At 43.4% G+C, this 23,064-nt stretch overlaps 1 protein-coding gene across 4 annotated transcripts in view; it reads right to left on the reverse strand.

The window, feature by feature from the left end:
• The window catches only part of ap3b1a (adaptor related protein complex 3 subunit beta 1a), a 47,657-nt gene that overhangs the window by 16,466 nt on the left and 8,127 nt on the right, over positions 1–23,064 (reverse strand). For 3 of the 4 annotated variants that reach the window (XM_034546374.1, XM_034546373.1, XM_034546375.1), the window contains 19 exons: positions 22,237–22,332; positions 21,907–22,067; positions 21,000–21,066; positions 15,946–16,128; positions 15,498–15,650; positions 14,026–14,123; positions 13,517–13,571; positions 13,364–13,435; positions 12,601–12,663; positions 12,364–12,496; positions 11,838–11,947; positions 11,581–11,757; positions 10,173–10,359; positions 9,260–9,390; positions 8,359–8,503; positions 7,656–7,836; positions 5,834–6,002; positions 4,225–4,273; positions 3,141–3,244 (listed from right to left, as the gene is read on the reverse strand). In XM_034546374.1, the coding sequence (XP_034402265.1) occupies positions 3,141–3,244; positions 4,225–4,273; positions 5,834–6,002; positions 7,656–7,836; positions 8,359–8,503; positions 9,260–9,390; positions 10,173–10,359; positions 11,581–11,757; positions 11,838–11,947; positions 12,364–12,496; positions 12,601–12,663; positions 13,364–13,435; positions 13,517–13,571; positions 14,026–14,123; positions 15,498–15,650; positions 15,946–16,128; positions 21,000–21,066; positions 21,907–22,067; positions 22,237–22,332 (2,334 nt within the window). Of the gene's footprint in view, positions 1–3,140; positions 3,245–4,224; positions 4,274–5,833; positions 6,003–7,655; positions 7,837–8,358; positions 8,504–9,259; positions 9,391–10,172; positions 10,360–11,580; positions 11,758–11,837; positions 11,948–12,363; positions 12,497–12,600; positions 12,664–13,363; positions 13,436–13,516; positions 13,619–14,025; positions 14,124–15,497; positions 15,651–15,945; positions 16,129–20,999; positions 21,067–21,906; positions 22,068–22,236; positions 22,333–23,064 lie in introns of those variants that run through there. The other variant, XM_034546376.1, reaches the window with a different exon arrangement.

Here is a 23,064-nt window from a genome sequence, read left to right on the forward strand (position 1 = left end):
ATAATATTTATGTTATTATTTTATGAATTGTCACTAGTTTTTTTTTACATAATTTTGTCTCATTTCAAGAATCTCGCACAGGATGTAAAACTTGAACTTTTAACGTTTCTTTTGCATTTTTTTGTTGTCGTTACTTTGACTTCCTCCCTGGAAGACACCGGCGGCATCGTGGTTACGGTTAAGAGCCCGATTCACTCCATTCACTCGCTCACGGTGATTAAATGGATGCGTGGTCTTCAACAGACGAGCGGACGTCTGAAAACACACAAACGATAAGTAGGATTTTTTAAATTTTTTTTTAAAAAGACCGCCGTCACGACCTCTGACCCCCTCGGATAACAAACAAACACAAGACGACAGATTAAACCCCCCCATACACACACACACACACACACACAAACCTGGATACCAAAACGAGGTAAAGTAAAGAAATGCTGCAACAGCTGCATTAAAACAAAGTATCCAGTCGCCACCGGCGCCGCGTTTCTGTGTGGGACGTTTATTCCCGTTTAAGAGGCAATCTCCTCCGTTTGAGTGGCAGCGGGGAGGTTTGGAGGGCAGCTTGCTGCTACATTCGCGGCGCTCGGGGGTCCTTCTGCTGATTCATAATTAGACGTGAACCCCCGGAGCGCCCGCTACGGTGCGGGGGAGGGGGGGGGGGAGAGGTCAGAGGGGTGAGGAGGGAGGCGGTGGAGGAAGAGGGGGCCCGAGCCGGCGCACGCCTGATGGACACCAAATGAACAAATTATGATGGCCCCCTCTGGGCGTGATGGGGTCAAACGCCGCGCGCCCCGCCGCTGACAGTTCAATTTCCCCCCAAAGCAGCGCCATTCGCCGACCGCTAATTATGAATGAAAAGTTATCAGCCTCGGCCGCCCCCGCCGCACACGGACAGCGGTCGGAAGAGGTTTCAGGGGAGGGGGGGGGGTGGGGGGGGGATTTAAGAGGCATTTGTGAGAGATCCTAATGTCAAAATGTTATTAGAGAGAGCGGTAGCATGCAGAAACCGGAGGAGAGGAGGAGGAGACAGAAGAGGAGCCGGGTCAGAGACAGTGACCGGGGTTAATCTAAATGCCTTTGATAACCATGCAGTAATTCTCTAAAAGGGCCCGAGCGCTCAGCTGAGACAGACTCGCTGCCTCTGTGGGAAGATTGCTGAGAAATAGAAATGACACAGGGGCCAGTGTGTGTGTGTGTGTGTGTGTGTGTGTGTGAGCGAGCGTGGGGAGGGGCTAGTGTGAATAAAGGTGAGGTTATTTACCCTCGTCTATGAATCCTCGATGCCCATCATGTATTTATGCATAGAATTGCCTCTAAATCAGATGTTGATGTGCGAAAAGTTCCCTGTTTCTAATCTGCATTTCTATTCTCTATTACTCCGACGGCCTTCACCTGAGGAGTGGACGGGGGGGGGCATAAACGCTGGTGTGAGAGCAGCTGTCAATCATACTGACAGACAGGTCGGGGCAACGCTCAGAATACAGAGTAACTCACCGCAGAGCCAAAGCGGAGGCCGTTCAGACCGCCGGTGAAAACACGTCCGTCTACACGCAGGAAAACTAACCGTTCACCACAGAAAAGTAAACACGCACTCACTTTGAAAGCATCTTTAAGATGAATCCTTCACTTGAATCCTTCACTTGAATCCTTCACTCCATCACACGCAGCATTTAGGACGTAAATGGGTCTAAATGAGCAGCGCAGCCGTAAACTGTTGAGCTTTAAGGACGCAGCTAATTGGCTGTAGCTCCATTTTTGGCATTGATCTTTTCATCGAGAAGAGAGCAAAACGATCTAAAAAATCTAAAACTATTGTTTTAATGTAATCTGACTTCTGTCACGCTGTTTGTTTCCCCACAAAAACAAAACAAAAAAGACAAGGAGACGTCAATAGACAGGCGTAGATAACTTTAAATGTTCCGCTCACTTTTTAAATTGAGGGTCTTGTTTCCAATATTCTCCAGAAAAGGTTCAAGAGTCTGATAATAACGTAAAAAAACTAGAGCAAAAAAAACAACTAAATACATAAAGCTACAAATAAAACGACGAGTTTGCAAATTAGCATCCGCCATGAACACTGTGATACTCGCAGTATATTGCAATAAACACACAATAAATACATGTATTCAAGCAGGAAAACACAATGTGTTCAAAATAAAATCCATTCCTCTCTCAACTTGTATTGTAGAAGTACACCTAATAGGTGATTAATGGACAAGTCAGTTGGCTAAAAATGTTTATCAATTATTTATTGACTTAATTGATCGCAAATTATTATTTTTTTTGCAAAAAAAACAACATTTTTAATCATTAAATGATAAATTAAATTTAAAAAAAAAGGATCTGCAGATTAATTATCAAGTAAATTAATCGCTACATGCAGCCCACTTTTATATTTATGCGTAATCTATTAACAGAAAACCACAATTAAAAGTAAATTTCAAAATAAAAGCTGAACAAGACCATAAATGTTCCTATATTTAAAACCTCCAGACAGCAGAGCTACAGAATAGACACAGCAGCAGCAGAAAGAACGGTGTGGACATATTTCCTCCCCCGAGGTGGGGGGGGGGGGGGGGGGGGATACAAAACATACAGACGTGTAGAGTCGCTCACATCGTGAGGAGAGAAAGGAGCCGTCACACTAGGAAAGGTCAACCATCAGATATACACAACGCGGAGACACAAGGGACGCAACATCTGACAGAGAGAGATGGAAGGTGACAGAGAGGAGGAGAGAGTTAAGAGAGAGAGAGAGAGAGGGGAGGGGATGGAAGAGAGAGAGAGACAGACTTATAGATGAGACGGAGAAATGGAGTTCAAGGGTGTGGGAGAGCAAAAGACGGCGGAGGGGTGAGAAAGACAGACTATAAGAGATACAGGAAACAGGAAGAGCAGTTGCGCCGTCCTCGCCGGCTATAAATATAAAGGAGGCAGAAAAGGTCAATAGTTTGGCGTCTGGGAGCAGAGAATGTTCCACAGGGGAGAGAGAGGCTCATTTCAGCATCTCATATCCTCGCCGCTGTTTTCTGTCAGTGTCAGACCGGCCCCAAAAAAAGGAACAATTGACTCTCAACACACGGTGATGGAGGAAATGTCATCACACACACACACACACACACACATTTACGCACACAAACCTGCACGGTGGAGGAGACGTTGGAGAGGGAGAGGCCCTCGAGGTCGGACAGCAGCGACGGAGAGATGACCGCAGGCTTCGGTGCGTTTGCGGGCGCAGGAGAAACTGAGAAGGACCCGGAGAGAAACAGAAGCCCGTTAAAGTCTGACCGCGTTGTTTTTTGCCCTTGATACCGCCACTAGGGGGAGCCAAAGACGAGAACGTTCCGATTCTACACGCAGCGGCTTTAAAAAATGTGTTGTTTTTCGGCCCAAAAAAAAAGAAGAAGCCGAAAGCATCAACAAGCACGTCAACTTATAACACACGTTCGGATTAAAATAGGTAGTTTTACAGGTGTGGATAACGCAGGCCTGTACGCTCTCAACATTTTGTATTTGTTTCAGGGACATTTTAAATGATTTAAAGAGTAAAATCAGGATTTTCTTTCATTAATATGAAGCTTATGTTACTGTAAAACGTCACGATTCCCTTTGGCACAGGAGATTTAAAAAAAATAAAATAAAGTTCCCTTATGGCCACTAGAGGTGTTTGGTGTTCGGGACGTTTCTGGGCGTCAATCAAGGCTAAGAAAGAAAAATACGCAATTATAGAGGCAAAAGGTTCCAAAACGGGAATTAATCTTGTTCTCGATGCAGAATACAAAATAATAAAAAAAGGGAAAATTCCAGCGTTTGTCAGATGGGGCTCACAGGTAGCTTGTTCGCCAGGTCCTTATAAAAGTTAATGTTTAGCCTAATGAGTGTGAACAAATGGGCTATTTACACATACAGCAGACACAGAAAAAAACACTGTAATGCATTTGGGACGAAATAAAAGCTCAATATTCCAAATAATAGCTCTCTTCAGCTCCAGAGAAAAAAGGCACCGCGGTCGACGCTCGATTTTCTTCTCTGGGAATCTGGGAAACATTTAATTGATCGGTAGCTTTCTTTTTTTGGAGCCGGCTGCGAGCAGAATTTGCCGGGCCGTGAAACCGAAACAAGTTGAGAGGAACCGCAAAGTAAATTTTTCATCGTTAACCGTAATAAAAAAAATGACAATTAAAATGTAGTGATTTACAGCGGCACAAGTGCAGATAAACTCACAGTCATTTAGATCCAGTAAGGAGACCTCCATCTTGGACTTCTCTTCCACCTGTGAAAATCAAACACAGCAAGATGACGATGAGCAGCACAGACGAAGAGGACCATACACACACACACACACACACACAACAACAAATAAAGACACTTCAAAACCCAAAGTAATGAAATTGTGTGTTGTGAAACGTTTCAATTGCGCCGGCAGTGTCTCTGGAGACGCGGACACATTCATCCCACCCAAAAAAAAAAAAAAGATACTCTGCATTTATATACATGTGACACGTCTGGAATTTCCGCTGGCCAGTCATGCAGCGTGTCGTGTCACAACCGATACACGCCCCCCCCCCCCCCCCCCCCCCCCCCCCCGTGACTGAGGCGCGCTTGTCAGGCGTTGACGTGTGTGAATTACAACACAATAAAAAAAATAAAATAAAAAAAAGGCATTTAAAACGTATACGAGCGCTTTTATCTGCCTTTTTTTTCTTTTCACGCCACATAAAATGCCACTCTGGAGACTGAGCCGAGTGGGGAAGGGGACAAACGAGTGTATGAGAATAAGAATAAGCGAGGCGAAAAGCAACCAATAAAGTTAGCAGCCGCATCTTATCAGATCTTCTCTTGATTGCCCGCTTGGCGGCGGTAATAGAGACGGAAACCTTGTTAGCAAACGGAGGTCTGAAAGAGCAGGAGGGGGTGTAAGAAAGATGCATAATTCATAGCCCGTGTCCATATGACGAACTGTATGAAATGAGAATTTCATCGTGCAGAAAAGGAAAGTGGAGGGTCGAGAAATAATGTGATGAACATTACAGGTGAGAAGAAGACGGCGAGGGTTGAAGAAGAAAAAAATAAAGGGGGTGAGAGACACGACGACATATCCCGAAATGTTTAAAATTGTGATTTCGACGCTCTGACCATGCGTGTGCGTGTGTGTGTGTGTGTGTGTGTGTGTGTGTGTGTGTGTGTGTGTGTGTGTGTGTGTGTGCCTCAGGAACAACAACTCCCAGGAGAACCCGGTGTGTGTTCAAACTTTGGAACAGCAGGGAGCCCGAAACAAGAGTTTCTCCATTAATCTTCTTCTACGCGCGGGTTAAAGAGCGGAAATGAAGATATGGTAGAATATTTGAGGTCAGAGATAAACGTACGTTACAGTTTGACACATGCATGATCTAGAATGGCATCCAGTGTGTATAAAAATATATATATATTTAATGCAAGTTGAGATTTTTGTAAATTCATATTTATTTAACTTTTTATTTGGTCAGGGGGAGCGGGGAAATATTTTTTGGGAAAAATAAATAAATTCCAAGATGGAATATCTAAATGTATGAGGAATTAAAGATTAAAGAACATTTAATTAAGTAAATTAGCAAGAAGAGATCATAAATGTTCTCTGAGATAATAAAAAAAAAAAAAAAAAATGAAGTTGCAGGAAAAATGTAATTATCTGGGATTTCACAAAAGTCCAGACATTTCCGTGAATTGGGCCTTTTCAGAAGACAACAACATACTTATTTCCCCGTTGCAACATGTTTCTCATTTGTAGCATTTTGTAGCGAAATCATTTCCATCTGAGATCCAAACGGTACCCAACTAAACCCCCGAGCGTCACCTTAAGTTTGGCCTTCACGTCACTCTTCTTCTTCTTCTGCTGCGCCGGCGGCGGGGGGGGGGCGTCTGAATCGGAGTCGTCCTCGGAGTCGGTCTCCGAGCCGAAGGAGCTTTGGGCCGACGAGCTGCTGTCCCGGGTCACCGGTCCATTTCCGTTCTCATCCGAGTCGCTGAAACACAGCAGAACGGACAAAGGTAGAATTTTAAAAAAAAATTAGAAAAAGTAACGGAATAAGTGTGAAAAGAATAAAAACACTTTGCAGAATCTGAACAAATAGTCCTCGAGGACGTCGAGCATAAAAACTATAATTTCTTTTAATAATATTCTCCTTTTCCTATCCAGACTGAAAGCTGAACAAACAGCGACCAATCAGGTTTTTTTTGTTTGTTTGTTTCGTGAAGTTAATTCAATGTTGCATTCAGTCAAAAAAAAAAAAGAAAAGAAAAAGAAGATTCTTCCCATCTTTCTCTCTCTCTCTCTCTCTCACTCACTTGCCTCCGTCCCTCTTCAATTTGCCCCGATAATGAGTGTTTACTCCGCCTGCCTGGGATTTTCAGCCGTTAAATTAATGAGGGGAATTGTGACGGTAACTGGCTTTTTAACTTGGGGCGATGATGAAAAGCCAGTATTAATTTGGCCTACAGATTTCATTTGCTGCGAACAGGAAAAAGTGATATAAATCACTGTGGGCCTGATTAGGCCCTGCCTGAAATGACTGGGCCATAATGAGGGCATTATGCTGTGTTTGTTGTGGAAGCACTGGGGTGAGCGGCTCTAATTACCGTGTGTGCGCGCCTGCGTGCGTGTGTGTGTGTGTGTGTGTGTTTGTGTGTGTCTGAGCACTGGGGTGAGTTGCTCTAATTATACTCTCTAATGGAGAGAACAGGGTCAGCCGGCGGCCTGTCACACACACACACACACACACACACACGTGCGCAGAGAAATCAGGTACGATCCTCGTGCAAGTTTGCGTGCCCCGGAGTCGAGCGCACGAGAAACCAAATTTGCCAGCGTGTCAGAGAGTGCGCGCGAGCATATTCGGGCAGTAATGACTCAAATCGCATTCATTGGCAACACCAGGCTGCTAAATGACCAATCAAAAGTCATTATCCATTAGCCATGTAAATGTGGGTTACGCCACTGGAGGAAAACTCTCCTTGATTAGCTCGTTAATGGAACTCGCACTAACGATATTGCAGCAGCTTGATGCGTCTGTGTGTGAGAGACACGGTGTGTGTATATATATATATATATATATATATATATATATATATATATATATATATATATATATATAAATATAACAATAGGTGTGTTGGTTGATTTTTTTCGTCGTCTGGCGCTTCGTTTCTGTTCTCGTTAAACTCTCAATGTTCAAAAGGGACATTAAATATTGGGACCGAATGAAGAATTCATTCAAAAATATATCTTTTCAACCATTAAAAATCAAAGTATTTGGTCAAAAACATTGTGATGTTTGCCCTGATTTAAACCTTTATTTATTTGGGTTGTGGTGACATTGTCCAATGTGTTTGTTTCCTATAATGTATTTGAATTATCTAGCTAGTGTGCACTTCAAGTAACTCAGTACATTCCCTGAAGTACAGTACTTAAAAAGGGATCGTTTGGGCTTTTGAAGTTTATGAAGTGACCAAAACAGTCAGATTACACCTGGCGAACATAGGAGGTAAAGAGGTAACATTGATGCGGCTCCCATTTCGTTGTTGCCTACGACTCTCACACACCTGTGTGATTAGGTAAAGAGGATACGAAGGGAAAGAAACACCTGAAGAAGAACGATGCTTTCAGAGTTCAACTGTACCTGGAAGCAGCCGCCGCCGCCTTGCTCTTCTTCTGCGGTGCCTTCTTGGTCTTTGTCTTCTTCTTCTGTTCGGGTTCGGATTCGCTGGAGCTTTTCTCCGAGCCGCTGGAGCTCTTTCCGGAGTCGCTGGAGGTCTCGTCCGACTCGTCACTGCTTTGCTCCTCACTCTCGCTGCTCGACTCTGTGCGGGCATCAAAACAGCCGCCCGGTCACTTCAAGTTACGAGGCTTCTAATTTTTATGAAACGGAAGGCATGCACGCAATGTAGCGTTTGTAACAAATCTCATCGATATAACCGGTTACTCTCTTTACTAAACAGTTAAAAAGTTTAATTATCGGCTGATGCTTCACATTAAAAAGCATCGCACTGGCAGGTAGGCTTTTATTTTATTTTATTATTATTATATATTGAAGTGAGTGATGAAACAATGAGCGGTTAGACGCCTCGAAGCTGTCGCATCGATAACAATCCGCCATTATTACCTGACCTCTGTGTCAAGAGCGTGTTTTGGCTGCACTGCAAAAAGAGCCACTGGTTGCTGTTAAAGTAGCCGCTAAATACGCGCTTTCTGCTTTGCATTCTGGGACATGTAGTGCTGCACGACCCTTGCCGTAACCCCCGGCGACCAAATCCACCAGAACTCTTAAGGATGTTATTATTTATCCATCCGTCAGACAACAACGTGGACCTTCAAAGACAAACCTTCACTGCTGCTGCTGCTGCTGCCTTCACTGCCACCGCTCTCAGACGCTTCCTCTTCTTTCTCCTCTTCGTCGTCCGAGTAGAACTTGGCATCGGATGATTTGGGTTTCTTGGTCTTCCCGACCAACGGTGCCGACTCCTGCGCCTGATCAGAAGTGAGGGTTAATGAAGTTAAAATCACTCAAAGTTGTTGAGAGGTATTCTCAAATTGTTTTTGCTTTTGTTGGGAGTTAGATGTGAAGAAAACTAATTAATTAACTAAAACTAAAACACAGATTTCCCAAGATACTGTATCGGGTATATTAACCTTTCATTTAAAACTAGGAATAAAGTCAGTTTTATTGTAGTTTATTGTTTTTATTTGGATCCCCATTAGCTGCCACAAAGTAACAATGATAAAGCTGGTGCTCGGAGAAAAAAAAGAGAATCGATAATATCCCTCACGGAAAAACAAAGCCCTTTAATTTGTGTAATTTCTGTTCTTGGACTTATACACGGCACAAAAAGTTAGCGTCTCTGAATGTTAATTCTTCCAACACAAACTGATAAAAACACAAGTAATAATATAAACAGAGCATTGGAGATGAGTCTTAATAAACAAATCAGTTCTGTTCTATAAGCTAATAACCCTCTGAACCCCAAACCTACTAGCAGGTTCGAAAGGCATGTTTTGTTTGCTCATCATTGGATTTTCACACTTTACGACAGTCCTTGAATGCATCACGTGTGACCAATGTAACCGAATCCAAGCTTAAAATAGGGACACAGTTTAGGGTGAGATATAAATCTGATCACTCTGCCTCGTGTGAAATCAAATATAGGGTTTTTGTGTCACTCATATCATAATAAGAATACAACTATATTTCATATTGGTGGTGTGTCAGGGAGGTGGATTTCTTACTGGCTCAACGACCTCCACGTTCCTCACAGACTGGTCGGGAGCCACCGCCGGCCAGTCCGAGAGCTCCTGGTATCCAGTGGCTTTACTGTTGATGCTGTGGGAGAGAGTGCCCAGTTGGAAGCGGTCTCGATCTAAAAAGTAGGAGGAAATAAAAAGAAAATTAAAAAAAATACAGCAATGAGAGCGGTGAAAAGCATTTTTAAAGAAATGGAAACAAAAACAAAAAAAAAGAGGAAGTTTGAGCAGATGGAGGAGGATGATTTCAAGAGATCTTTAACAGAAGATGCATTCACATGCATATCAGCTCTCTGTGTTAGCGTGCACAGAAACACACATTCCCTCCCCCCCCCCCCCCCCCCCCCCCCTCGGTGTCCAATACATGGAGATAATCAGTGTGTGTGTGCCTTGGGGAGGTGTGCTCTCAAAACTGTGCTTTGCAGACCAAAAAGAGAAAAAAATAGACTTTAGTTGTGAATATTAAGAATGACAGGGGTGGTTAGCGCTTTCCATAAACACCCAGTAGGTGCAAACCGCCTCTGAATTTTAATGTTGTGGGAGGCAGTTTCTGTCCCTTTTGTCGGGGGGGGGGGGGGGGGGGGGGGGGGGGGAGAGATGAGACAGCTAAATGAGGGAGTTTTTTTCTTTCTCAGAGTGTCTGAAAAAGGTTAGCAATAGCTCAATAATTTACCCATCTCATTAGTCCAAGGTAAAGGGGGTCTGACCTAACTGCCCTTCAGAGAGACAGACGCAGCAGAATAATAAAACTACCGCGCTGGAAAAAAGATGTGAAATAGAGGACCGGTTAATATACGGATTCAGTGATTGGCTTCAGAGGAATTACCACACAGGACAGGGAAAGGTATTCGAGCTTAAATATTCAACCTATTTAAAAAGAGGGATGTATGAAAAGCACCTTTGAAGGCAGACTCCAGCATCGGGGCCGGTTTGGGGGCCAGCAGGATGCGCCGGGCGTACTTGTTGAGGGCGCCGCTCTTCTCGTTGGGCACGATGAGCTGCCTGACGAAGCGGGTTCGGTCTCTGATGTCGTAGCTCTGGTCGTATTTGCCGAGGTTCAGGATGTACTGGGTCAGCAGCTTCGTCTGGTGGGGGATGAGGATGAGGTGTAAGACAGCGGATGAAATACAGAACCGCAACTTTACTACATTATAAAAAGACACACGGTCACACTTTCTGTGACGCCCGTGTCCATAATGCATTACGAACATATATAAAATCTGTATAACGTATAGATATAAGCCCTCATTGTCATTATCATAGCGTGTAATAATTCACAAAGCATAATACATTCTAACCTTCTTTATAATGCATCGTAATGTGATTGTAAGTTACTCGTTTGCTTAAAGTAAAAAGGGACAAAAGCAATCAATTAAAGCAATATATCAAATAAAATGTTTTGTTTTGTGTTTGTATTATTGTTATAAGACATTAATGAGTGCTTGTAACTGTAATTACACGGTGGTATAAGACGGCTATAACGCATTATAAGAAGGCTTTACGATGCATTAGACGCATTAGCTTTTGGAGGTGTGCAAAATGTCTTGTTTTTTTACTTTGGTTTCCAGTCTGTATGCTAAGCTAAGCTAACTGCCTCCAGTTAGTGTGAGTGGCATCGACCTTCTCATCTAAATATGTAATAAATACTCGTTCCTTTTCCCAAAAATCCCCAAAAAGTGGAATATAGCCATTTTTCTTCCCCCCTCGATGACTCAAACAGCAGCGTCACAACGCAGCATCCCGAATTGTCTTTTTGAGTCTCTCCCTCTCTCTCTCTCTCTCTCCCTCTCCCTCTCTCCCTCTCCCTCCCTCCCTCTCTCTCCATCCTTCTCCATCCTCCTCCGACACATTACGAGGAGCAGGAGGTGTAATGATGTGGTCGTTTGAGGGAGGCAGCGTCTGGGCTCATAAACCCGCCTCGGGGGCCAGAATCCACCCTCATCGCACCGAACGGGCCTGTAAACACGGCGCTGCGCTCCATTACGTCGAAGCCGTCTCGTTCACAGACTCTTACTTTTTTTTTTTTTTTTTTTTTAAACGGAGCATTTAGCTCCGCGGGTTGCAGAAGTGTCCAATTTACCGCGAGAACATTGCCGTGACTTGTGAAATAAAAATGATATTTAGACAACTGGAATCTGAATCGTCGCTCTCTCTCTCTCTCTCTCTTTTTTTTTTTTAATGATTATTATACTACAAATCATGAAAATGCTAAATTTCAGACATCGTTAGCGTTAATCCAGCACCATATTTGCTCAATGATCAGCTCAAAGCGTACGAAAATAAATGCCTCGTGGTATTTAATGTACCTGCTTGGAGTTGGTGAGGTAGAGTTTGGCTGCCAGGTTGACCGTCTGCAGCTTCACGATGTCCTCCTCCGCCGTGAAAGTCTTCGCCATCTTACGGAGGACATCGGGCGCAATTTTTGGCACCCGCTCACAGTACTCCCCCATCAGCCACAGGATGCTGGCTCGGGCCATGGAGACCTGACGAATGCAACAGGTTACGTGGATGACAAGCTTGACCCGTGTGTTTCCGGTACGACCGACGCAGCGGCGGAACGCACCGAGATGTTGTCGAAGAGCTTGGCCATGTGTTTGATGATGTCGCTGTGCTGGGTGGGCTGAGTCTGGAGCAGCTTCTTGATCACCACCACGCTCTCGGCCACCACCGTCTCTGCAAACACACAAAAAAACAGCACCGTGAAGTGACAGCTTGGGTGTTTTGGAGGTACGTGTGAGGAGAGGGGTCTTCAAAAGAGTCTTAACGAGCGCTGCTGGTGGACCGCTGCATCGATCGGTCGCTTCCTCTGGAATATTGTGACACTTTGGGGTTTTAAAAAGGGTACGTTTGGATTCAGCAAAGTCCCACAACAACTCGAACTAACTAACCGATGAGCGGTAGAACAGCAACTACGTGTTCAGAGAGTTAAAATGACAGATTTTTGTCAAAAAGGAGTCTCGTGGCTTTGAAGAGAGCACAGATATAGATCTTTGAACTGATCTAAATACAGAGACACAAACTGAGGTGTCTAAACACGTACATTGCTTATTAAAAGTACTTTGGTATTGTTATCGATGAAGGCTTTTTACCGTCCCGGTTGGAAAGCAGCAGCACCAGACCGCTGAGACAAGTGTCCGTGACCTCGGAGATGTCGGTGGCACACCGGCCGATGGCTTGAATGGTGGCCGCCGCGAACGCCTTGTCCTGGCTCTTTACGTAGGTCTGGGAGGAAGAAAAAAGGAACGGAAACACCGCGTCAGAGTCACGCAGGAAGAGGAACTCTCTTTTGACGTCGCTTCACGGTGAATAAAAAGGAAACAACGAACCTGAAACTCCCTCAGAATAGTTGAGATGTTGGCTTCGTTGGCGAGGTTGGTCAGGATCTCCAACTACAAGAATCATCGGAGGGGCGGAGAAAAGATTTATCCAGAGTGCCAACGTATTGAGTGAGAATGAAATAAAATATAAAAAAAGGTGCAACAACCAAATGTACACGTGCCAAAAGTAAACGATGATTATGAGCATAAACAGGTTGATGATGAGGTGCAAATGCAATGTACAATGTTAAAGGGCAGCCTATGAAATATGACAGGATATGAGGGGGAGAACTTGAATAGTGCAGAGTGTCAGTTAAACATACTTTTGAACGTGAATGGACATTTTAAAGTATAATGTTAAATGTTTAAACGGAAGAGACATTGTTATTAATGCGATTATGTTGATGTTTTAGATGTTTATTCACTTTACCTGCGTTGCCTCCAGAAAGCTTTAAATGTTCCACTTTCAGCTTCGGTTTTATCGTGAAAAACACAGGACCAACATTTGTACATTTAACGTGAATTAAAAAAAGTGACTTCAGCGTCACCGTGGGCTCCGAGGTTTGAATCTGTACTCGAGTTCGGAACTGCAGTTCTTTGTGTAACGTCACAGTTTGATAATGATTCACGCATTTTATTCTCCCACAACCAAATTTGAAATTATCCTGCAGCTTGATTTCAAAAAGGATAAAGTGTGAAGTTATTTCTAAAAGCTCAAAATCCTTTTGACTCTTATTTATCGATGAATAGTATGCAATGAACTAGTATTTACCTTCAGCGTTTTGATGTGTGTGGCATCTGTAGATCTCACGTAGAAGCTCTTCATGAAGGGCTCGAACATCCCCTGTTTGGAGAGAGCGCATGTTGTGAGAAGAGCCGCGACACGTGCACGCGTCTTGTTCCTGCTGTCCACGAGCAGACTTACCTTCCTCTGAATGGACATGGTGGCGATGTTCTGGAGCACAATGTACTGCACCTCTCTGTGCACGAGAGGGGGAACACGGACGCAGAGATGACAACATCAACGCTGACTCAGGAGAAGGCGTTTATTTATTTAGATATATTTTTATATAAATAAATAGTTATTTTTTATTTATACATATATATAAATATATACATACATACATACAAAATATTATACTGTATATAAAAAAATTATAATAAAAAAAAAATATATATATATATATATATATATATATATATAAACAAATTATATATAAAAAATAAATAATAATAATTAAAAAAAAAACATATATATATATATATACACACACACATACAAAATATTATACTGTATATAAAAAAAATATAATAAAAAAAATATATATATATATATATATATATATATATATATAAACAAAATATTATATATAAAAAATAAATAATAATAATTAAAAAAAAAACATATATATATATATATTTTTTTTTAATTACCTGTGGCTTCTCAGTAGTCGAACCAGTGACTTGGTGACGATGTTGACTTCATGCTTAGGAGCCAAATGCCAATAGAGCTGAGCGACAGACATCACCACCTGAAACACACCAACACAGTCAGAGATTATTTGAGTCCCTTTAAACATTTGACAGCTTGCAGGCAGTGGTGGAGGAAGTATTCATATATACTGTATTTACTTATGTGAATGTACTCATGCTACACGGTATAAACACACAAAAGGTCCTGCACTCAAAACCTCACTTAAGTAAAAGTAAGTATCAGCTAAATGTACTTAAAGTATGAAAAGTACTGTGCAGTAGAATGCTCCCTATCAGCGTTTTACTAATATCTGATGTTTCTGGATGAACATTCCTGCTGCATTAATGTGTGTTTCATGTTAACTCCTCTATATGCTGTGGTCTAGTTTAATCTACATCACTGTGAGATCAACATGTGTTTGTGGTCTCCGTCCTGTGAGAACCTCGTATCTCTACAAAGAACCAACAGCTGTGTGACGATGCATCTTCCAGCTGATCCAAGAGGCTTTTTTTTAAAAAAAGAGTTTATTTACCTAAAGAAGGGGGAGGAGTTTCTTCAACACCTTCAGTTGATCACAAACACGCAACATCAACAGATATAATATATATATATACGGGGTTTTCACTGGAGGGGAAGGGATGAAAAACATCATCTGAGAAGAAACTAAAGCTGTCTGACAAATGTAGTACATGTAGTAAAAAGTACAATATTTACCTCTGAGATGTAGAAGTGTAAAGTTTCATAAAATGGAAATACTAAAAGTGACTTTTTAGTCGACCTTTTATGATACTTTCCTTTGATTTTATGTTTTTTTTTCTGAAAAGCTCTTTGTAACTTAAGTTATTATTATTATTATTATTACACCACCATCGGTACAGTATATTGCCACCCGTCTATCCCAAGCTGAAATAAAATCCCTTCATACGCATTTCTCTACCAAAGGCGCCCCATGATGCGACTCTACGAAGGTAATCCTTCAAACAGCAGGCGGACGTGTGTCCATCGTAGCAGGCAGAGTGAAAAGGGTTCGTCTCGATGAAGATGGACGACGTCGTCGCGTTGTCGGGGTGTCGCATTTTAATCAACACTTTCATTTGGGAGCATTTTTCCTTCCCGCGACAGAGACCTTGAGGCTTCTGGGTGATGGAGATCTGCACTCACTATGTTAGGGGGGGGGGGGGGGGGGGGGGGCTGGGAAGTGAGTTTGAAAGTGTTTATACATCCATACGGGACTAAACTAGTTTTAGTGGAGCTTTTACCTCTGAGAAAGTGCTGAGATACGAGCAGAGCCCTTGATCAATGTTTATTTCTCTCGACAGCTCAAAAAGCAGCACACACACACACGCACACACGCACACACACACACACACACACACGCACGCACACCTAATGGCTTGACTACTGTCTGCCTGTGTGTGTCCAGCGAACTCACAGCCGTGTTCCTGCTCTGCAGCAGAGGTTTGGTGTTCCTGAGCAGCAGCCTGTGATCTGGATCCATGGTGTACGGCGTCGCCTCCGTCTGGTCCTTCTTCTCCTCCTCGGACTCGTAGAACGCCTTCTCGTTGTCCTCGTCGAACATGGCGCCCTGAAGCACAAAAAACACACACACACACACACACACACACACACACACACACACACACACACACACACACACACACACACACACACACACACACACACACACACACACACACACACACACACACACACACACACACACACACACACACACACACACACACACACACACACACACACACACACACACGCGCCGTGTTTTTCAGCGGGGTTGTTGCGAGCTAAAACTCTCAAATTGAATTGGATTTAAGATCAGATAGCTTTAGTCGCCCATTGGGGACTGTGGGCGGGGGCCTCACCTCCTTCCAGGGGCTGGTGAACTGTGTCCTGGCGTAGCGCGTCAGCATGGAGATGATGACCACCTGGCCCCACTCCTCCACGTCCACCAACAGGTTGCACAGCTTTCTGTAGTTCTTATGGATGAGGTCGATGCGGTCCGGACACACCTCGTCAAACGCCACCACCACGCTGCCGGCCACCAGCTACAGAGAACCACCACGAAGAAGAAGAAGAAGAAGAAGACGAAGAAGAAGAAGACGAAGAAGAGGGAATGAGAACCCGTTTCCTCTGCAGCATTAACAGAGTTAACGGGAATTGAAAGGATGTGAAACCATTTTGTCAGACAAATTGAACAAATGCTTTATCTCTTTAAAAAAAGAAAAGAAAAAAAAGAAGCTGTAATATAAAAGACTCGAGGGAAATAAAAAAAAAAAACTGGTTAACAGATGTAACCATCGGAAAGAAAAACCCCATTATTACACTTTAAAAAAAAAAAACACAATACCAATTTACCACTTTGATTAAAATATGCACAGTTCAGCCGCTAAGTAGTTAGTTGATAATTAGAAGGAAGTGCTTTAAGTTTTAACTCACTTATTTTACACGACGAAAGAAATCCGTCTATGAATGCTTCTCATAAATTATATAATTTCTTTTTTTCAGGCGCAAAAAAACACACACACACACACACACACACACACACACACACACACACACACACACACACACACACACACACACACACACACACACACACACACACACACACACACACACACACACACACACACACACACACACACACACGACTGTCTGCGAGACTGAGTGACATGGCGGCGTATTAATATGCAAACACCATTATCGTGGGCAGGCGAGGGTGAAGAAGCAGAAGAAGAGAGAGAGAAGGAGCAGAATCTGGTCTTCCCAATTAAAGCCTCCTGGCCCCCCGGTGGCCCTGTGGGGACCCGGTGCATTTACCCATCAGCATTGTCATGAGCCTGCATTGAGTGTGTGTGTGTGTATGAAATGTGTGTGTGTGTGTGTACGGCTGCCGTCTGTAGATTCTCTGATAAATATGGGCCTTAAAAGCCATCTTAATACCAACAGTGTCGCAGGACCTGGTTTCAGAGAGGTGCTGATTATGTTGCATCTTAGTCAGGGGTGTTTGCATTATTATGTCCAACCCGTTTACATCAATGAGTGCAGGCTAAATAACAGAAGTGCATCTCTGTACAATGTAATATAGTTACTACGTCCTCCAGGTGAATCAACATGTTGAATGAACCTTCACGTAAGGGGGAGATTTATCGTTGCTTTAGCTGGGTGTACCTAATAAACTGAAACCGAGCGCTTATCTGCTGACGGCCGAGACATCTCGTCCGCTACTGAGAATATTAAGAACATAATTATATTGGTAAGTATCACCTGTGTCTCTGCATACGTTAGTGATATTAATGTGAGGACATACAGTTTGTGTCGTGAGGAGCAAAAACGTCCCAATATTCTAAAGCTAGCATCTAATGAGTCTTCTTTATCTATTCTATTGGTCTCCAGCAGGATGAATTATATGTTTCAGGGAAATAAACTGTAAACATCTGGATTAATCTGAAAGAAACAAAACTCAAGCAGATAAACTGGCTGGTGTAATATTGTAATATTAGTTTGTATGTGATCGATTAGATGAGCAAGTTTACTTCATTTCAGTGAAGAGAAGCTGTGCACAATGTTGATTTCAGTTTGATTAAAAACATGTATCGGAGGAGTTCAACTTATTATTCAAACAGCTGTTGTTCATTCAACAGCATTTCAAGACAAGTGTCTTCAACCAGCATTCTCTCTACTGTCCACCAGGGGGCGACTCCTCTGGTTGTTACGGTCTATGACCTGAACCCAATACAAAGGAGGTGGATATTATTTCATTTGGACAATCACAAAACAAACCGATGTTTCCAATGTTTTCAGTATAAACAAAATCATGGCTTCTACATATCTATGTTACAGTAGCTTCATAGTAGCTTAAAGCACAGCTGGTCTCTTCAGTTAACACCTCCTGCAGATAGAGATAGATATAGATATAGATATATATATACACACACATATATATATATATATATTCAGCGTGTACTGGCGGCGTGTATTTTTACTCTCTCAAGGCCTCGGCCGTCTCTGAGGCTATTACAGGCATGTGGATCCTGCTGCAAGGCTTTGTGCATTCTCCCACCAACTTCCCCCCCATTAGACGCAGCTCCAAGGTAAACTACATGCACCATCAACAAAACTGACACCCCAATCTATGGAGTTCATACGCCGCCTCCCCCCCCCCCCCCCCCCCCCGACCATATTATCTACCCTGCGTGACAAGCCGGTAATGGAAAAATCACACTAAGCAAATGGTTCTTCTAATAACAATAAATTTCCTATAAAATTATGAAGGGCCCAAACCGTTTCCTTGCATCTATTTTGCTATGAATTCTAATTAGGGCGCCGGAGAGGCAGAGAGTGCTGGGTCATCACGTCAGAGACAACGTGCGCCTTTTTGATTGATGGCGCGGCGCGGGGTCGGCCTATCCTCCCTTCGCTCTCTTCCTCCTCCCTCCTTTTTTTCTCTTAAATTAATGGGCATCTCACCTAGTTCCCTGATCATACTACACCCGCCCCCCCCCCCTCCTCCTGCCAGCCTCCGCCTCTCCTTTCTGTTCTCATTTCAATTTTGCAGAAGGTGCAGGAGGGGGGTGTGGTGGTGGGAGGGATCGATCATTTATCTTGTAATGGCTGGATAATAGATCCATCACGGTAAAACAGCTGCACAAACTCCTATGTTGTCTCTGTCATCAGGCCTTCCCCATCTTCTCTTTAAACCATCCTGCCTTCTAAAGCAGCTCGCCGCGTGTCACAGGCATTTAACCAAACAGGCCCATCTGTAAAAAGGTAAATGTCAGGAGGCCTGGCCGGCGACACGGACTAGAACAATAACCGAATGTTTCCTCCTTCCCGCACGGTGACATCGGCTAACGAGCATTTCCCTAAATGAAGTCACTGCTTTGCAGTTCAAATATTCGTTAACATTCAATACGGGAAAAACTGTTTCGGCAAACCTAAAGATGTCTGGAAAGCATTTATTTTTGTAGCGGGACTGTGGCTCCGTTTGATATCGCATGTTAATAATAATAATAATATTATATATATATATATATATATATATATATATATATATATATATATATATATAATATAATATTCATTGCAAGAATGAGGCAAAATAGAGTTAGCGGTGCGCTGCGACTGCATATTATGAGGATATTGTGACTGCAAGAAATGTCCGGATTAGCGAGAATGAGACCATGAGTTTACTGGGAATACCCAGAATGCATTGCGACTCTTCATAGACAAAATGATGATTAGGAATGATATTCAATGTACTGTAGAAACATATTTAAAACTAAAATGTTTAATGATTTGCCGAATACGTTGATGATTTATATTTGCGAAACACAATTTTAATTCAGCGGAAGCTCGGCAACGTCGTGATCAATAGTCATGGGATGCAGCCGTGTTTCAGTGGATTTGAGTGCACACATACATATATTTAAATAATTGCACAAAAATAGCAAAAACATAGCTCTGAATATTTTAGCCACTTTTTTTTGTCCATTTGCTTATTTAATCCTCTTCACTTATTTCTCTGTGTGCTACAAAGCTGTTGTGCTATTCTTTGTTCAAACTCAGAATTGGAGTCAGGTTTGTTGCCAAGTAGGTTTCCACATTTAAGGAATGTGTGCCTTGGTGTCTTGTTGCATATGGATGGAACCTAGTAAGAGAAAAATACATAAATATGTCCAATAAAATAAGAAAAAACAATACCATCTGTATTAAAATGATAGAGATCTGCGGTTTTGTGCAGGAATATGCACAATGTTGACGAAGGATTGTGCAAAAGTTCACAGCATGAAGTATAACGCAGCCAATGGAGTCTTTTCATCCCTTCATCGCACCCGCTTTCTGTTCAACATTTGAAGTCTGCACATTTGAAGCGGAAAATAACCCTCATGACCTCATCAGAGCTTATTCTCTCAGACTTGACAAAACCCCTGCAGACAGACATATATATATAAAATAAAAAATGCTTCCTGTGCAGACCAGTAGACTGACCTTTGTTACGTGTGATACCTGAGCTACATGACGACAGCACCCTCTCATAAAGAATCTCAGCATATAGAATGAAACAACATGGCAGGAACACCGACCATCTTCTAAATGCTACGAGGCGTCGCCCCAGCATCATAAAAAAAGAAGAAGAAAGAAATCATCGCTTTCCACCATTCATCACCGACTGATAGTGCCCTCTCTCTCTCTCTCTCTCTCTCTCCCTCTCTCCCTCTCTCTCTCTCTCTCTCTCTCTCTCCGTCCACAGCCTCACAATGTGAGCTCCAATAGGGGGAGAAGTCATCTGTCTTCGTTAGCGTCCGGGGCTAAATATGCTATGCATCTGGTACTTGGGTTTCCAACCCAAACCCCCCCTCTCCCCCCCTCTTTGGCCTGAGCCGCTTTTGTTTTGTTTGCATAATGACAGGTATACGCTATGAATACATAATCGCGGGCAAACTGTGCATGACTCGCACGTACGAGCGCGGCGTACTCTGCATTCCCGTCGTCGCCAACGTCTACATATTTGAAATTTGGCATTTAAACATCGTCGGTATTCGCTGTGACCTCCTCAAATGAATGAGCCGCCGGCTGACTTCTAATGGGCTGTTTGTGTCCGACCGGGCCTGAACACAGAATTTGAGAATCCCAACTCATTTGAGGAATAGAAGAAAAAAAAAAAGAAGTTGGCCTTTGAGAAAATTAGGCTGACTCTAGCATCAGTGCGAAAATTCCCACCAAATGGACACTTAACAAGGAGCATCTGAAGATGTGTGGGTTTAAGTGGGCGTTAACAAACCATGGCATTGCCGAATGAGCTGTGGGATGGAGAGCCGAAGGTGGGGGGGGGGGGGGGGGGGGAGAACCGCTTGACTGCGGCGCCCTCCGGTGGTCGGCCCGCACTTCACAGTTGAACTCGGCCGGTACTTACGGTGCTTTTGTCTTTCAGGAGTTTCTCGATCACTTCGATCAGCTGCTCTTTCTGGTCTGGATCCAGGCTGAAGATTAAAAAAAAAAAGAAAAAGGGAGAGAACGACAAACCGCTGACTGGGGAATGTTAACGACTCACAGAACACGAACACACTTGATGGGACAAATTAAAATCAGTGCTCACGATGCAGTGCGTCACGTCGTGTTTTATGTTCTGATCTCGGCTGTTATGTATTTAAAAGAAGTGGTCAGTGTGCTCAGATATAGGCAAACTGTACATTGTTTTTAAAGTTGTCTCCTCTTAAAAATTGAGGAAGCCTCGTGACCCCCCATGGACCCCCTGGTTGGTCTGTAGTAGGCAATACATTGAGATTTCGGATATGTGGGTCTCGTTAACGTGTTGCATCATAACTGACAGGTGTAGTGTTGTACGGTCCTATTTCACAGAAAGGAGTGTGTACATGACCGGGGTCGTTTTAATCTTTTGTTTCTGATATCTGATTGTAAACTGAAAATGTGGGCATTTTGAAGAATTCATAGTGGTCACAATTCCCTATTTTTCTTAGGGATAAATCGTTTAATCAAGAAAATAATCAGCGGTTTAAATCGATAATGACGATAACCGTTGTTGTAGTGCATCCCACTAAAACAAGATGGTGCACGACTTCGTAAAAAGAAAGGTGAGATTACAGACACGGCTCTGTAAATATGTAACCGATCCAGTGAAGTTCGGTTTTACCACTTTGCTCATATTTTAAGCACTCAAGTCGTTCTTTGCTCCACGGCAGTCTGAGAAAGACTCGGCTGATAAGAGCGAGACGACCGCAGGGCAAACCCCATTGTGTCAACATGCTTACTGGTTTACCTCAGGAGTGAGTGGGTAAGGCGAGTGCAGCCGCGCGTGTTACCTGTAGAGCTTCTGGATGGCGTGGGCCGCCGTCTTCCTGACATATGGGGACATGTCGGCCGACGCCTCCTTGATGGCCAGCATCATGATGGGGACGATGATGGAGACCCGGATGCTGGACAAAACCCTCAGTGCGCTGGCCCGGATGAACTGGTTCGGCTCCTGCCACGGAGATACAGGAGAAAATAAAACACACGCACACACACACACACACACACACACGTGTCCCGTGTTTCTACTAATAACGATTACCGTATCAAAAGCATTTAACAGGAAATGTGTAGACGAGAAGAAAAGACCGTGTTAGGTATAATGAAGAGAGAAAGGTTACCTTGAGGGCCCGCTGGAAGGTGCTGATGGACAGCAACGCCAGGTCCTGCTGCTCTTCAGCGTACCTCACCAGGTACACATACACAAGCTTCTTTAGCTGAGAAGGACAATTACATCAAACGGGGGAAATTAAAGCAACAATTGCAGTCTGTTTACATCAAAGACTGCAGCTGTAAAGAGGACTAAAATCAACAATAAGCAAAGAAACAACAGGAAGAGCCTTCTCTTAGTTCAGTTCTTCTGCGGGGGGAGGGGAGGGACATTTGAGTTTATTATTTCAAAAAGGAGTACAAAGAAAGTCTCGGCATCACGAGCTGCAGACCCGACCCGGTGTTGTTTCAGGCGGAGAGAGCGAGGCGATGGTACTTTCGGGCCGTGGCGTCATTCGCCTCGCCGTCCTTCTCGTCTGTTTTTTCCTCGCAGGAAAGCCTGAGATAATATTTATCCGACTGGAGGCGGAAGGTTTGCTCTAAAAAAAAAAAAAAAAAAGCAAAACTAACGGAGCAAATTTGAGCCTCTAGGACTACGGGGGCTCATAAATATATATAGCGGAAGTGTAATAAAATGTGGTCATTAGAAAAGGAACTATTTATAAAAGTTCATTCTGGAGCCGATTTTAAAAAGGTGGAGGTCAGGGTTAAGGTTACATCTCGGGTACAATCACCAAGAGTTTAGCTGGTAATCAGCACCATGCTTTCTAATGCAGCGAGTATTGACCTGCAGCCGCGCGCCGCCGTTCTCCATCATCGTTCTGGTCATTACCGCTGGAATTAATGGCATTACTCACTATAAAAAAGGGGGAGGCACAACCCATCTGCCCTCAAGGATC

Source organism: Cyclopterus lumpus, chromosome 12, assembly GCF_009769545.1.
Source record: "Cyclopterus lumpus isolate fCycLum1 chromosome 12, fCycLum1.pri, whole genome shotgun sequence".
Lineage (NCBI taxonomy): Eukaryota > Metazoa > Chordata > Actinopteri > Perciformes > Cyclopteridae > Cyclopterus > Cyclopterus lumpus.